This window comes from Drosophila yakuba, chromosome 2R (genome assembly GCF_016746365.2).
Source record: "Drosophila yakuba strain Tai18E2 chromosome 2R, Prin_Dyak_Tai18E2_2.1, whole genome shotgun sequence".
NCBI lineage: Eukaryota > Metazoa > Arthropoda > Insecta > Diptera > Drosophilidae > Drosophila > Drosophila yakuba.
The window spans coordinates 9249288-9266360 of record NC_052528.2 but is presented as its reverse complement, the minus strand read 5'-3'; the positions used below and the strand labels follow the sequence as shown (position 1 = coordinate 9266360).

Genomic DNA, 17073 nt, shown 5'->3' with positions numbered 1-17073 from the left:
TCTCAACCGAACAGATTATTTTCTTGGTGGGGGAACTGGAGCGTCTGCGATTTGGAGATGTGTTAAAATGGTTATTATTGTCACAGCCCCGACTTGGCATTCAGTGAAAAAACCTGCCAGTCAGTCAACCCGTCAGATACGGATGCATGTGTAGGAAGGGGAGGGTATGGCTTTGAGTTGGGGATCTCGGCTCACGTTGGGAAATCACGGCAGTGCAACTAATGGGCCTTACTTTTCTTTGGGACTGTTGGCTCCGATGTCTCCTGGCCTTTTACAATTGTGTAATATTCTGTCGGCATGTTCAAGCCCCAGCCTGCAGTTGTGGAGTTGCTCTAAAAACGTGATGCAATTAGGCCTTTGAAAGCCTGCCGTTGGCCAAGAAGAATGGAGGAAAATATAAAAACGAGGGGAAAACTTTGTGAAAAGGGCGGCGGAGTTATGATTATCGTACGTGTTCTTCTCAGGTAATCAATTTTTTCACCTCTTCATTACAATCTGTGTTTTCGAATGTGGGAATTTTGTGCAGGTTTAAATGGGGTATATTATCATGGGGCTCTATCACATTCTAGGCCTGCATATTCTTAATTGCCGCCTCAGATGCGAGCTAATTTGTAAATGTAAATCAAGTGATTTTCCAACCTTCCATCTATGGCAATTTCACCCTTCCCATTTCCCCAACCACTTGCAACTGAGACCAGCTTGGGAACTTCCAGCCCTTTTACGCCCATTAATGCCACATGTGGCACATTGACCCAAGTGCCAAATACCACACCAGCTAACCCAGAAAACACCAATGACAAGAAGAACGTCTCCCTCCGCGGAGTAGTAAGTAATAAGTATTTTCTATTTTCTTTGGGCCAACTCCAGTGATCACAATACGCATTATTTTCGCCGGCTATAAAGCATTCTTCAGGGGCTTAAGGCAAAGTATCGGAGAACTATGATCGGGGAAGAATCGAGGGCCGTGCTCAAGTAGACGTGACAGAAGACAGAAGACCTTCGGAGAAAGCTGGCAATCGGCGGAAGAGTCGCAATCAGCGGAATCACCAAAATCACCGAAATCACAGAACGATTCCTATGCGGCGCGCTCCAATTTGTGTTCATGCAATTATTTCAGGTAACTCCGATTTGCCTGCGAGGCTAAGTGGCCCATTTAAACGGTAGGGCAGCGCATTTAAACTAAGTGCCACTTAATACACATCCAGAACTTGGGCAAAAACCCCTGACAATCTAACTCCGACCCAAGCAAAGACAAATACACACCGAGAAATAGCGGTAACAATATGGAAATATTATTCATATATAAATATGAATAAGAGGGAAATAAGTAATTGAACCTATTTCAGGTAGATCTTTTGTAATGTCCAAATATGTGGGGCATTGTTAGGTTGTCCTTCAACTCAAGATATTTTGTAAGTGCCTACGTTCAACTCCACCTGGGGCACATTCAGCAGTTGCTCCATGCGGCTGCCTCCTATGTGTAATGCAATTTCTAAAACGTGATTCGTGCAGGGACAAAATGCCACACTCCACTCCCCCAATCTGGCCGATCCACCAAATCCCCGATCTTCAGTGGAGCACAACAAAAGCCTATTAATATAATTGGAGTCTAGAGTAATAGAGTCTAGAGTAATACTTCGCGAAATGGACCCGCTGTCTGCGCTTTTGGATTTTGAGCTCCGTCCTAAACGATTATTAGCTCCAACTTGGAGGCGACTTGATGTTGGGAAAACATGCCACAGTTTTCCCAAATCGCATTGAGTTTTTCTCTATTTGTTGGCTGACGGGGCACAGTCACCGGGTCTTACTCCCAAATAGATCAAATAAAACCGCTGATCGTGTCGCCGCCGTCGATCGATTGCCCACATTTTGTGTGGGCCTTTCCTCTTATTTATTTTTTTAGAATTTTGTGCAACGTTTATGGGATGGTGCTTTATTTTTATTAGCGCGCAACCAATACGCGATTTTCATGGGAACAAATCGATCGGTAGTCCTCAGAGGGGCTGCCGTGTCGACAGTGCGATAAATTTGAGTTAGGATTGCGTTCTTCCGAGACTGCTGGATCGGATGGTCGGAAATGGTCACCAAAGTGTGGGCGGACACAATTGGGGTGATAAAAGCTTTGGGCTCCATGTGATGACGCAATCGATTGGCCTAATAGGGACGTCTATTAATTGAGATTAAAGCTTATTATCGATGTTGCGCAGACGAAACCATAACATTCTGACTTAGAGTTTCGACTAAACTATTTTATGTCGTATATCCGAACCTAAATCGAACATGAACCTCATACAGCTTACATTTCTAAATTACCTGCCTGACTAATCGCAGCTCGAGTCCCTCCTTGTGCCCCTTATTGTTTTAGCAGTGGGCAGCGAACCCTTCAGACCCCATCTCCTTTAGCTGGAGCTGGAGCTGGTAATCTTGGTCGCGGAATGGCGACAACAAATCAGCTCCGATCGGTGTGCGATCTTGCGGTTGCCCGGCCATAAACTAAGTGACCACCTGCGAGTTGGCCGGCGGGCATAAAGAAAAGTCTTTATGGGCCGCTATGTTCGACGATGACAACGACATCGCGATGGGAAGCCATCGGTGGATGGACACTGGGATCTCTGGACCGGCGTTCTCGTTTGATGATAATGAAGATCTCCGCCAGAATGGTCTCACTTTCCGAGGAGCACGTAGAAAAAACGAGAGTTCGATTTCCTGAACAGAGAATGCTTAATATGAGGCGTTAGTCCACTATTTACGATATACATTTGGATTTACTATATACATATATCTAGCATTATTTTAATATTGAAGGGTTGTGTTCATACGCAAAAAAGAGGCAAAATCGTTAAAACTAGTCCTTTTTTTCCTGTGTCCTGAAACGAAGTCGCCTGGTGTTTAATGATTAATTCAGTGATTTCGACAGCCACACAGCGATCCACATGGGCCGGAAAAGAGAGAGTGAGAACCCAAGATCGGGATCTGGACTTGCAACCTGAGTGCGCAGTGCGCACTTTCATTTTCAGCTACCCGCCGCATAATTAATTGCGACCGAAAGTGGACGACGGTTTTTCGTGGCGGCAGAAAGTAAAAAAGCACCCCGATACCCATACCCAATCGAAGGAACATCGAACCTGTACATCGACCACCAAACCGGATCAAAACGGCTGGCTTTTCATACCCGGAGCAACTTTCTTCTTGCGGCTTCTGACACACTAAACTGACGCAACGCAGCGTGTGGCAAGTGTCTGCCGAGTGATTCCCCGATCCCTGCCCCAAAACAGTTGAACTTGCAACGCCCACGAAAAAATCCATGGAGGCAAGGAATGCCCCGGCATTACAACGAAAATGAAGCAAGTTTTTAGCGCGGAGTGTGGGCAATGACAAAGGGGTTCCCCATGGGGCACATGTAAATTTCCCACGACACAGATGCCTGGAATACCCTTTTGCTAGGGTATCACTTTTAAACCGAAAACCTAAGAAACAGTCGACCTTCTATTATCTAAGGCATTAGATATTCCTTATCAGACCAATGCTAATTAGGGCTCCATGAATTTTCACTGTAGCAGTAGTAAATAAAATCGAAAATGAGTGTTTTCGCTTTTAAGTTGCTCAATATAGGTTATTGCATTTTATTTTACAGGTGTAATTACGCTCCAAGGAGTGTGGCAGATGCCGAACCTAAACAAAAACGCAAAACATGGCCCAAAGCAGAAAAGCGAAGCCAACAGAAAATCCGATCGACAGTGCAACGGCTGACAGAACCAGTTTAATGGCACTTGAAATTTCACCAAAAAATCTGTGAATCTCCAGGCCTAGGCAAGGAGGGGCAGGGACACGGGGGCTGTCCGGGGGCGTGGCATGTTGATTTGCTTAAAAAGAAATTCACTTTCCTTCGACGGTTTTACTTTTTCAAATTTCGTGTGCGAATGCTTGCTAGTCGTTTCTGGATTTGGCTTCGCTTCGACTGGAGACGAGTATCTCTCTGCACGGAAGATAATTTTCTTAATTTAGCAATGATAGTAATATTATTATGCCCTCCGTAAGCAAATAATTTGTTATTCTTCTGTTATTAATTTAATTCTATTATTTGAAGTACAAAGGAAAGCGACAGTGGATCCTTTGCTTGTTCATAATTTTTTGCTGTGTAGACGAGGCGAAGAAGGTCACGTTGTGTTGTAGATTATAAGGATTGGATGCGATACGAGGCCCACAACCAACAGGAGGTGGTCAAAGCCAAGTCGGAGGTCTAACTAGTCATGGGACAGAGACTCACAGAGACCCAGAAAGTCCACAATCGAATGCATTGGCAATGAGCGCAAAAATACTTTTAATGAAAGTAGGCACTTTGCTTTTGGGTTTCCTCGGCTTGTTTGGGTTTTTCGGATTTCTCGTCGTTTTGTTTTTTAGTTTATTTTTGGATTATTTAGTTTGATTTGTGGTAGGCAGCCGTGGAAAATGGTCTGTGGCTATAGAGGAGCATTTCCACAGGAGCTCTTCTCTTGCCTTTTAGCAAGAGGTGTTTGCGCCAACTAATTGGACGCGGACAATGGATGGTTTATTGTCTGCGGGGCTACTGTAGATCCCCAATTGGTGGGTAGGCTTCAAAGCGGATCTATTTGTGGGGTGTAAAGTAAATCAAGTCAGCTTGATGTTGTATTTTTTTTAGTGTGGACTCCCCACTTTCACTATCGATGAGGGTGACATTTTATGCTGGCCATAAGCAGTAAATAGAAAAATGGGATTCCGATACTCACAGACACTAAATATGAAATTAAAATAATATAATGCTTCAATAAAATGAATTTGTTTGTTTTAACGATCAATCTGGCAATTTTAATATGCTGTGATGTTGATAAATAGCTCCACGCAGTTGCAAAGTTTTCTTATGGAGGCCCCAGAAAAGTGTTAATCAGAAGTCACCGTTTAAAAGAAAGCGTGTCTTAAGGTTTGGGATCTATTTCTTCTTCTCTTCCTTTTTGTCCTTGTCCTGGTCCTTTTCATCGTGGGCCTCTTGGGGTGTAGGTTCCTCTGCCTGCTCTTCCTCTGCAGGCGGCAATCCCAAATGCATCCTCGACCATCGAGGAAGACTGAAGAGGCAGTAGAAGGGAATGATCATCATGACGACCAAGGAACCGCATCCAATGATCAAACGCTGTGCAGAACTCATCGGAAATCGAGGAGGACCGGCCATGGGTATATAGTTGCGACCCGTGGGCTGTCTGAGCTTTAGGATCCCCATCTCGTTCAGATGTTTGCGCATTAAAGAAATACTCATGTTGCTCCCTAAAATGGAAAATATTTATCAAATCTATAATCAATTTTGAAAGTCTGTATATTTTTTATAGATTGTAACTAGATTGTTCCAACTTACCAAAGATGTTAACGCCCGTGTGGATCAAACGAAAATGACATAATATAAAGAAAGATTTATAAGACAATTCACCCCAAATACGGAAGACCCACAGCCTACTGGAAGCTGAGAGAAAAATTCAGCAGGAAACAATCGAAAGATGAGGTTCATACACAAAGGTTAAACAGGCATTAAAAATGCTAATGAAAGATATGAGCCCGAAGGCCTGATTTCAATTCAATTCGCAGACACAGCACTTGAGGGAAAATGTGAAATTTTAATTTGGAATTCCGTGAGTAGACAATTGTCAAGATGGATGGGATTATTTAAAAAAGTGTGCGATGAACTGCGAATGCCCGCGGATTAGTGGAAGCATTCGGCATGGTTTGGATATATTGAAGGTAAATATGCGTAAGACCGCAGATTATAGAATGCATTTCATTTGTTCCCAATGCAAATATAAGGCTGTGTATGATGATAACAAATCTTCAAATTGTCGGAAACTTAATTTAAAGTGGTATGTACGTTGAAATCATCACCTAACATATAACTAAAAAGTAAAATTTAAATTGCCGTTACCGCAGTTCAACTCTTTGGGTTTTCATTGACACGAACCGGGGTGCGGTTCCTGTCTCTGCTAAGTATTTAACCCTAGTACAAGGAATGGCCGCACAAAGAGACTTGATTGGGTGGCGCCCCAGAAATGACAAAGATTTTAAATAACTTTTGTTAACGACGAAGTTACTGTTGAGTACCGAAATCAAACCATTGTACTTCGTTAAAAAAAAAGACCTTGCAGTGGGAAAACCAATTTTCAATATAAGTAATAAATAATACCTAAGATAATATAATAAATAACAGTGTACCATAAAATAATGTATTCACACTGCAGAGTTCACAGTTTATGTTCAATGCTAACTATTTACAACAGCTAAAGGTAAGGGTATATCTCACAGTCAGAATTTATAAACGCATTTATTCGTGAGTTTTATTTCTTTAGATAAAACCTAACAACATAACTCTTCAATTAACCCTTTGCACTGTGGATCCGAATAATTTGATATCCTTTTCGTATTGCACCCGCGGCCTTTAGTAGTGCTCTTTGGGGTTCATTTTCTTATTTCCTTTGTTGGTTTTTTTGCTGTTGCTTTGACAATATTTTTCAAGTTTCTTTTAACATACTTTTCGTCACTTAAGCTACGACAAATATTTTGATAGATGAGCTTAAGCACTCACCGAAGCCGTCGTTGATATTTGAAACTGGGACCTGTCCCGCTTTGAGTTTGCTTACAAGTGGCCGTTTCGCCCACCACCCAAATCCCGCCACCACCCACTCCCGCAGGTTTTCCCGAATTCCACCCACTTCCCCCAACATTCACTTCCCACCCACTTCCCCGCATGTTCTGGGCCAGATCTTCTTTTCGGTGATGTGTTTGCTCTTTGTGCGGCAGATGAAGTTTGGAGAGCAAGTTTTAAGCGAATTTCGTGCGAGAGTTTCGCCTTAAAGATTTAACGGGAAAGCAAGGTGTTCGTGGTGAAGTTCCTTCCCAGGAAAATTTCCATTTGAGTATGCGATTTCGGGGAAATAAGATTAATGCAGGGTTCATCAAGCCATCACTACCTGACTTTGGCTTTAAAACGAACATAAAAAGCTCTCGCTAAAGGCTATCCTGTATTTAAATCATAATATTTCGAGGAACTCTACCATTGCGCAATGAAAAAATATGATCTAAAATTGACCATTTTGGGGCCCTTGTTCAATTAAATTAATTTTTTTATAATAATAGCCTTTATTTATTATTTATTTTATTATTTCTTGCTTATTCTTTCCTATTCTTTCTTTTAACTGTTATATTTAACAGTAATTAGTAATTGCTTAATATTTATAGCTAGAAAGACCAAGCCACGAGCAATAATTTACAAGAATTATGCGTTTTCCTATATCTTTCCGCTCCCTAACCCCCATAAACTTGAACTGCCAGAGCAAAGTGGGACGAAAACTACACCCAATAAGAAAGAAATCTGGAACAGAGGGAAAGTATAAAGCGAGATAAGTTTTCAAGCCGGAAAATTACACAACTTATTGGGCTGGGGAAGGGGGAAGGGGGAAGGGGAGGGCGCTAAGGCCAGGGATCGAGCAGCAAAACAGGGCCTAAGAATATTTACGATTAGACGCAGGACTCGCATTCAGACAACATTGTGAAGGACTCATGCATATGTATGTAGTATGCAGGCACATCCTAGTAGTGTGTATGTGTGTGTGCGGCGGAAGTGGAAGTGAAAATGGCACACGCAGTGTCCTCCAACTAAGTCTCCCTTTTCAGCCACTTGGATCGCTGCCAGCTTGTGTCCGCGTGTGTGTGAGTGGGCCAGTATGGCGTTGTTGGTGTTTGTGTGTGTGATGAACAGAGGACAGCTCTGAGTCCTGGTGACACTTGAGTGGAGACAGACAACCACTTGACTGCTGACTCGCCCTGAACAGCCAGGACAACAACGGGGCAGGCGCCACCGGAACAGGGAAGCAATATTTCTGGGAGGGTCGAGTCCTACGGCTGTGGCTGCATTGTTATTATAGATATTATAATTACCATTAATAACCGATACAAAAAAAAAACAGCAAAAGTGGTTGTAAACTGTGACCTGTGTTAAAAAATATATATTCTTCATGAATTGCTGATTTTGTACATAATTGTGGCCATCTGAGGGTGAATCTCCCTTATTATCTTGACTGTATCTGTTCCAAGCGCAAGTCACGGCATATCCTTATGCCGAGGACATTAATGTGCGTAACTCGGACAATTACCACAATGAAAATGACTAAGAAAAAGTTCGGCGGGGAGTTTGGGGGTTTGAGCACACACGCTTTGAGGCAGAACAGAACTTAGTACTCAAATATTGCCAAGTGACGGAAAGGAGAAGGATGTAGCCGGTCAAGCTGCAGCCGCTGCAGATGTGGAACACAACAATAAAGATCCAAATGAAACTCAATGGTAAATATGAAGGGGCTCAATGAATGGGGGCTGTAGTGGGAGCTCACATGCCCCACGAAGCCTGTAATTACATGGGGATTTAAGTGCTTTGGGATTTTAGTTTTTATTTTCGGTTTTCGTGGTAACAATGCGAAAAGTCCTCACTGGCCAAATACAGTTGAAGAGAAAGAGCGAAATGAAAGTAAACTAAGCTCGCAACAAATTGAAGGCGGTGAAGTGAAAGTACGAATCGATCTTAATTGAAGGTAGGAGTTCGGCTTTTAGTGCAGTCCAGTTTTCTGTTCAGATGGGGCCCGCCTTTTGTAGGATTATGTTCTTCCAACGGTTTGTTCTTGTTCCACATGAAAGCGTAAAATAGCCCGGCTTATTCTAAAACGTGCCGCTGGCAAGGAGAGGTAAAGGCAAAGGTATTTAAGATAGCGATTATTTTAGTTTTAATCATTTTTTGGCCACATTGTCTATGCCCAGTAGTTGGCGCTTTTTTTAATTCTCTCAAAAAATTTTATGAAAAACTGTACTGTAGCTCACGGCCACGATTGCACGCGGTCCTTTCGCCCAGCATCTACCCACTTATTTGGCAATTGTCTTTCATGTAAATATGACCCGGGATTTCCGCACCAACACCCAGGATGTGTTAGCCCAAAGGCAGGCAACTCTACATTTTTTACTGCCACTGTTGTTCTGGGCCGGGCAAGCAACAGCTTGTGTTAATCACTTGCCCGAAGGACCTTAATGAGTACAACTACAGCGCGGGTGGCAAAAGCAGGATATAATAAAGACGCCAGTTTTGAGGCAGTAATCTACCCAGTTTCATGGGAAGCTTATCAGGCGTCCTTCATAAATCAATAGTGGCCTGAAATCACTGGAGTTGTTGTCTATATGATAGTTCATGATACTTCACCCATTCAATGAATTTATTACGTACTCTGCGAATGGTTTTTAATTACTTTTGAGTGTCATGTAGAAAAATGTCATGAAAATTAAGCTAAACATCAAACAACTAATCATTTTTTATACTGCATATTTATATTTAAATTTCATTTGTTCGAACAGACTCTTTGAATACCTTAACAAAAAGTGGAGAGCCATACAACATTATCATTAAAAAAATCAATTTGCAATTATGTGCACCGAAAGTGTGAGAGCTTTAAAAAAGTGACAAAAATTATATCACGTTGGGTGAATGTATAAATTTTACAGCGTAAGTGAAAAATGTGTTAAGTGCATTAATATTAAATTTTATTTCCCTTGGCCGTCTGTGGAAAAATGCGGGCCGAGTCCACACGTCCCCGTGTCCAAGCCAACACATACTGTATATGTACTCGTACATATGTGCACTTATATGGATAGGCCTGCCTCAACCAGAGGACTCTGGTTTTTTCATTATGTGAGCCCAGCAGCAGTGAGTTCGACAGCAGCAACAACGTGAAGATGAACAACTGTTAAGGACGAGGATTAATGCGAAAAGATTTACATGCGGAATCAGTAGGCTACAAAAAGAAGATGCGCTCCTTTGAAAAAATGCGAGAACACCGCACCGAAGCATTTTGGTAACTATATGCAACAATAAACAAATCTTTAAAAAGCATTTATTTTTTATACCATGCTTTGAGCACCCTTAAATGGCTTTCAATTGTTAATCACAAATATTATATCAGCGTACTTTCGATGAGGGCTAAAAGGTTTATAAGCAGATCTCCCAACATGACGTTAATCTGAGCCCTGTCCCGTGTCGTATCGCCCAGTCACACATTTGTTTGTCGGTCGGTTTTACACATTTTTGGTAGCACCATTCGCTATTCGTATCGAATAGTGATTGGGACTTAGTATTTGATAAGAATATGTCGACTTGCTGTGCAGCATTTGTTGCTTATTAGCTAAATAGCTTGACTGCATTGAGAACGAATACACGGATATTCACAATACCAATAGTTCGTATTTGAATCGAAATCCAGCAGTTTATTATGAATCTGCTTAGTCTAAACGAAGTGCGGTAAAAGCAATTATAGGGGAAATAGTAAATGATATTCAGCAGAGTCCGGGATTTTCAGGATAAACGTGCGGAGATCGATAAAAGTGAAATGGCAGTATCGTTTAATTGCATCGACTGCATTGTAAATTTTCCGGTTGAATTTGCATTACCTTGCGGTTATCAACACCTCCACAAAATCCCAGCAACTAACCAGAAAAAGGCACGTCAGAGGAAAAATCAACCTTTCCTGTCAATGGATGGCTGCTGTTGTTATGTTTTCCCCCTCCGTCCGCTTGGCTTGATTTATGTGGCTTTAATGAAGTGCATGAAGCGTTGGAGGGCTTGCGGGTTGTTGGGTGGAGTTCGGTGATTGGGCAGTGGTTTATGCCAACCGCAGAGGGCTGGACTCCGAGCTCCCACAAAGGACAGCAAACAAAGTTAAAGTCATAAGCCAAAAGCGCGTTGCACTTTTGTATCCCAGCTATTTCGAGACTGACATGGCTAACCCCTCAATGGACAGGAAACTCGCATCTGACCACCATATGACTGCAACTAACTGCTGTTGAACTCCACCTCAAACCTAATAAATAGCTTAATTAGTCTGGTGTATGTGAGAGTGGGTCCTGCGCTCTCACCTTCGACCCCGAGCAGCAAAAGGATCCAGCCAGCTGACCCGCACTCCCATTACATATTTAAACGGCTGCCAGTTGTAGAAGGTCCTGCAGATCCTGTCCTCTGCCATGTCTGGCATTGGAAAAATGTTCGTCGAGTTATTGTCGGGGAGTAAACGTTTGGAGTTGCTGTTTTATTCTGTTCTATTTAAAAGACCATCACATTGCGCAAGTGGGACTGCCTCTAAATACAATTGCAAAAAATGAAAAAAAAAGTTTGGAAAATTAACTGTTAAAGCCGATTAAAGTTGAACCACTACAAACGCGATTTTTTGTAGTTTCAAGCGAAAGTAAATCCGCTTTCATGTAAATAAAATTAATTTAAATTGGATTTTTAAAATAAATCACGTTTAACTCCAAGATTCAACCAAGGGCATTTTATCCATAAATTCCATTCCAATAAACTCTGATTTACTGTCCTTGTACTTTTTTCAATTGCCGAAAATCCTTCAGAGAAATTAAAAGTGGAAAAGGCGACCAAAAACACAAAAACCCAATTTACAAAAAACGGTAAATATATACACGCTTGCATTTGGGTATGTTTGTTATTTTATACATTTTCCACTCTTTTTTTTTTCACAGCCTTGTAATCGGAGTGTGTGGGTGGAAATGGATTGGATAAGGACGAAGGACGAAGGACGTGGCACACGTGCTTAAAATTTTCCGAAATTGTTGTTTTTTAGCCCTGCCATGGACGCTATTATTGCTACTGCTGCGCGTTGTCCACTTTATAATTATAGACGTCAGTCAGGCATTTAACCAGTAGCCGCTGTTTTTGTTGCCTTGTTGCTAGTGAACTCAGCGGCATAAGCGAAATTGTTGCCGGCCTCGTCGGTTTCAATTTGTGTGGGTCTCACGTAGCACGCACACAGAGCCACTTGCCACTTGCGTTTGCAGCACAAATGCACAGTCAAACTCCTAGAACCCAAATCCCTCGAACTAGCCAGAGCAATCGGAACCAAAGTTGGCCTGTAGATCTCTTACACGGCAGCCTAAAATATCATAAACTCTTTAATATTTGAATAGTTTCCCAAATGGGAGCTTGTACTTATGTGTGACATGGTCCGTTCAAGTGAGACTCGTCTGTACGCGTACTCAAATACCCTTAAACATGAAAACAAAACAGTTATTGCCACCATGTCCGCCCGCGGTTGTTGTTGCTGGACACGCGAAATAATTGCTTCATACATAATTATCGCGAGCCGCGTCAACCCCCCCCTCCCACTCACCATTCACCACTCGCCCTGCCCCTTAACCCCTGCACGCCCCATTTATTTCGCCGCTCGCGGCTTTTGGTTTGCATATGTTTGTTGGAGTTGGTGTTGATGTTGATGTAACTGCTTGGCATGGGCATCAGTGTGGGTGGTGGTGTGGGTGTGGGCGTGGACGTGGGCCGAGCAATTTTGTGGTCTGGCGCCTATTTTTCGTTTGCCGCACAAAAGTATGCAACGCATTTCAGTATTTAGCTATGGCACAGTGTTGGTTTCGCGCGGGCGCGGAAGCGGAAACGGAAACGAAGGTGCGACAGGGATAGGTGATAAAACAAATTTGGCAAATTAAAATGTATTAAGTAACAAGAATGTTTAAGTTAAGTGAGACGCGTGCAATAATTCATCTAAAGTGAACATTGAGAGCGAAGCGCATGCCAAATTTAATTGCATTGTACAATTGAAACGAGGACACTTCATTCAATTTATGAAAAGGTATCACAAGTTTCGCCTTGAAATTGAATGATACGTATTATTGATCTTCTTGAGGCACTAAGTGTTAAAAAATACTTACAATTTAAAATAGAAATGCATACTTATAAATTTCCCTTACCTGGTTAACCCACGTTTTCTTCGCTTAAATTCTTAACCCATACTTCAAAGATTTGCAGGTGCTCGCTCTTCGGCTGCAAAAGTGGACAGCGTTTTTAATTAATAAAAGCAATCTGCACACGCCTGGAAAGAAAAGATCTCTTCCAGTCACTCTTGTCAGCCAGATGCCAGATATTTACATAATCGTTTGTCTGTTGGCTTATCCCCATCTTTCACTTGGACCACTCTTTCACTTTGTGTCTGCCAATCAACTGTGAGGTTGAAAGGGGGACCTGATAGGGAACTACAAGTGCTCGAAGGCAGCAGAAGTTACGAATTCCCCCACCTTGGCTTACTCCTCAAGTCTGGGGTGCCATGGATGACGGCAAGGCGAACGGAAATCGAGGGCTGGTTGGTAATGCAGGCAGAAAGAGCGGGCTTATCGACTTCAAAATCGAATCAAATCAAATCAATTTGCAAGCGCCATTCGTAATGGAGAAATATGCCAAGTTCCAACTTGGCAAAAACAAACTCGGCAAAATAGATGCAGCCGGGCTTTTGTGTGCGCTCCTTACCCTTTCTGTTTCTCTATCTATTTCCATCCTACCTAGTGCACTCATAAATCTCAATTTTCACCGGCAAATGGCTGGCAAAAGTTTTCAGCTGCTTTCCTTTCCAACTGTTTTGCTTTTACCTCGGTTTTCAGGGGAGGGTGGCCTGCATTTCTTCTTTTAAAGGGTTTTCCTTTAAGGCACAGCTGAAGTGCAGGGCGAATATTTAAACACTCCTCTCTTTTTTCCAGATTTTCAGCTGCACAGCAATTACAAGCGGAATGTTGGGGCAGCCAAAACGTTCGCCTATTTTATCTTTATTTCGACCTAGTCTACTTTATCGTCGCACACACCGCACAGCAAATATCTTTTGTTTTATTTTGTGGCAAGCGTTGCCATTTCCGCCATAAAACCGAATCCCTTTGCAGCCCCACTCCTCCGAAACCCATCTTCGAGCCCTAGGACCATAAAAAATTAACAAAAACAAGGAGGGCTGACAAGAGAAATATTCTAAACGGCACAGAAAAAAAATGGGGAGCTGGAAAAAAGGGTAACATAAAGCTCTCTTGCCCACAAAAATCGTAAAAAATTAAAAGTATCTCGCAGATACTCTCGTCCGGCAACAGCATTTGCACATGACCGTAGAGCCGGAGGAGCGGAGGAGCTGTACGGATTCGGGGAATTACTGCGGAGCAGAGGCCGATTTCACTTCTCGGCACAGTCTGCGCCATAAATATTGCTCTATGGTTTCGGTCATGCAACTAATTACATTTGCATAACTGTGCGGAGTCCTTTTTGTCCCCTGTCCTTCTCATCCCGAAAATGCGAAGCATAAAAGTCAAAATAACCAAATAAAACAGAGGGCCTGGTTAGACAGATGGCAAAGCGAGAGTTAAGTTAATGAAAAGCGAATCGAATTAAATAAATAAAACGCAATATAAGGTTAACAGTTGGCAGGAAAATAAACACACATATAAATTTAAGCACACTGATATATATATAAATATATATATGTATATGTTCACGTGCACAATCATATTTCTCTGGGTAAATTTGTTGTAGCGATTGCATATCGACAGACTCAGATGTATTGCATATTTGGCAAACAATGCAACGGTTTAATAAAGTGCAGTTTTCTACAGAGCAATAAAGCAAAATTAATTTAAGCCAGCAGAGGACACAGTTTGTAGTTCAATTGGTAGTATTCCAACCAGAATTGGGCTCTACTTTTAACAAATTGATTGAGTCAGTTAAGACATCGATCCTTTGAATCTCTTTGTTTTTGGGGAAAACCGTTCTCCGAAAGACCACGCTCTGGTTAAATAATAAATGTTTTTTTTAATTTTTATTTTTGCGATGATTTATTAATCCAATATTTCAATGAAACTAAGATCTTAATACTCGGCATCCAGTCCCTGAATCCAGCAGCACCTCAATGTAATTCACTTTAAGCGACAAGACAAAACGCTGTAATTAATTAAGTGCATGCACTTTATGCCAGAAATCGGCTAGGGGCATCCGCATTTAGATTCGGGGCTTGGGATTCGGGGATGGCGGTGGGGCTAAATCGCAGACGTTTAAAGCCGAAACCGCACAATCAGCTAAATAGCAATTGCCGGGCTGTTTGGCAAGCTGGCTAAGGATGGCAAAGTTTAGGGGGAAAAGGGGCGGCGGCGACTGAAAGCCGCGACAGAAGGCGTCAAGTGACATCGACACCCGAATGCCAAACACCTGACAGCCACCGCGGGCCCCTTGCCAACCACCCAAACCAGCCAGCACCACCCACCCAGCAGCCAACTACCCACCACCTAACGTCAACTTCATTTTGCCTGTTTTGTTGTCGAGTGGGCCAAAACGGTGGCAGGAAATGCGAGCGGCGAGCAGCGAACAGGGAACAGCGAGTGTGTGGCAAATTAATTGACACTGCGCCAAAATGTTTGCCAATATTATTGGCATCGGAAATTGTTGGTTCAAGATCGCCCGAATTGAGAGGGCAAGTGGTTTCTGGACTCGGATTTCGCTTTCGGTGCCAAACTAATTAAAGCTGATTGCCAAATGATGATGACTCATCTGGCTGAGTGATCTATTTGCGCTGCATAGTATGGACTTGGTAAACAAATCAGTCCGATAATTTGCTATGTCATGCATATAAAATGTGTAAAGCTAAGGTAAGGCGAAAGCCAAGTTAAACTCGGTGTTAAGCACAGTAAAACTTTTAAGTTGAAAATATATATTTCGTGAAGATGGAACGCTATGGTCGAATTGCCGAGTTCCCGTTACTGGTGCAATTGTTAAAAAGTCGCTTTGGTTCTTTACCGTCGCTTTAAATGTCTAATTTAATATTTAGCTAAGTACTCGAGCAGATACCATGACAGGTTGGAGCGCCACAGAAATCGGCTGGCCAGCGCTCTAAACAGATCTCCCCCACTAAGGAGGCTGAATAGAAGACAACCGAGGAATCTCATATCCCGATCTCCTGTGACAAGGGTCAGCAGAAGCAGACGCTTATCTTAATTCCTATATGTTATCTGTGATTGGTCTGTAATTGTAGTAAAATCATTGTAAAATAGAAAAAGCTAACTGTAGTTAGCCGGCGCGCCCAAATGGGCTGAATTAATAAAAAAGAAGGACACAAAGGCGCTCCAAGTTTTCCCCGTATGCCTTGATAAATAAATATTATTATTATTATATTAAAAAGAATATATGAAAAAGCTGTCTACAATGCTCATTCATTGATAACGGTATTAGAATTCTTCCAATAATCCACTTAAAGCAAACTCAACAGTAAAGCTGTAGCGTGAATAATGATAGAAAGGAGTACAATATTCATAAATGTGTTGCTGACCCCTTACTAGTACTTTCTTAAAAAAGAAACATTCGTTTAGAATATGTGCTATGTAATATGCTGATCACGCAGAAACTACCTTTATGTCCGAGGGATATTCTGTTAAACATAGGGTTATTTTCAGGAAAAAAGGATCAATGCCCGTTGGGCGGCTGTTTTTATCGATGGCCGTGCAGACCATGGCACGAAAACATGAGTGGTCCCAGTGCAATGGCGTTGAGCTGCTCCCACGCGGACGCTTGGCTTTAATCCATTGACCAATAGACGCACCACGGCCAAGAGCGATTCCCGATTCTCTCCACCCGCCAGGATGCTTCGATACAGGATTCAGAATACAGCACTAGGATGGGTACTGGTATGCAGGGGCAGATATTAACATGCGACGGCTGCTGCAACGCAGCGCAGCTGACAAAATGGCCAGTTGGCTTATGGCCATGGCCAGTTGCCGGCAGTCGGTAGTCGGCAGTCGGCAGTCCCCTGGCTTCCTGTAAGTGATCAATGTTTGTCTATGCTCTGCGGTGTGCCAAAAACCCAGCCAGGCCCCCCACCACCCCAAAAAAAAGGTATGGTACGCGTCCTGGCCAGTGGCCACTGGTCATTTGTTTGCTTCTGCTGCTCCCAGGCTAGGGAGCCCCCGAAACGCACACTTCCATCTCACCCATCGTGTTGCTGGAATTGCCTTTGTAAACATGCATAAATTGTTGCATACTTTTGGGCTGGATGCGCCTCGAGTTGCACTCGTCCTGGTTCGGCCCTCCCACCCGGTTATCCTCCCACCCATTGCTTAGCCTGTGATTATGTTTGTAGAGCCTGTTAGGACCTCGCCCACCGATACAAGTCCTTCGCCAGCGCCGCTCGTTAAGTGCCAGTGACTTATTTGCCTTGTCATCGTGTGGGTGTG

General features: G+C 42.8%; 1 protein-coding gene across 1 annotated transcript; it reads right to left on the bottom strand.

The window, feature by feature from the left end:
• Nucleotides 1-4800: 4800 nt before the first annotated feature.
• Nucleotides 4801-5464, bottom strand: LOC6529816. Its single transcript, XM_002090762.4, has 2 exons — nt 5366-5464; nt 4801-5277 (listed from the first exon to the last, which is right to left on the bottom strand). The coding sequence occupies exon 2, from the start codon at nt 5267-5269 to the stop codon at nt 4949-4951; it is 321 nt and encodes a 106-aa protein (XP_002090798.1). The 5' UTR covers nt 5270-5277; nt 5366-5464; the 3' UTR covers nt 4801-4948.
• Between the last annotated feature and the right edge of the window lie 11609 nt (nt 5465-17073).

Bases quoted from the DNA above. Each gene is read 5' to 3' on its own strand.
- LOC6529816 (XM_002090762.4), bottom strand. From the start codon at position 5,269: ATGAGTATTTCTTTAATGCGCAAACATCTGAACGAGATGGGGATCCTA.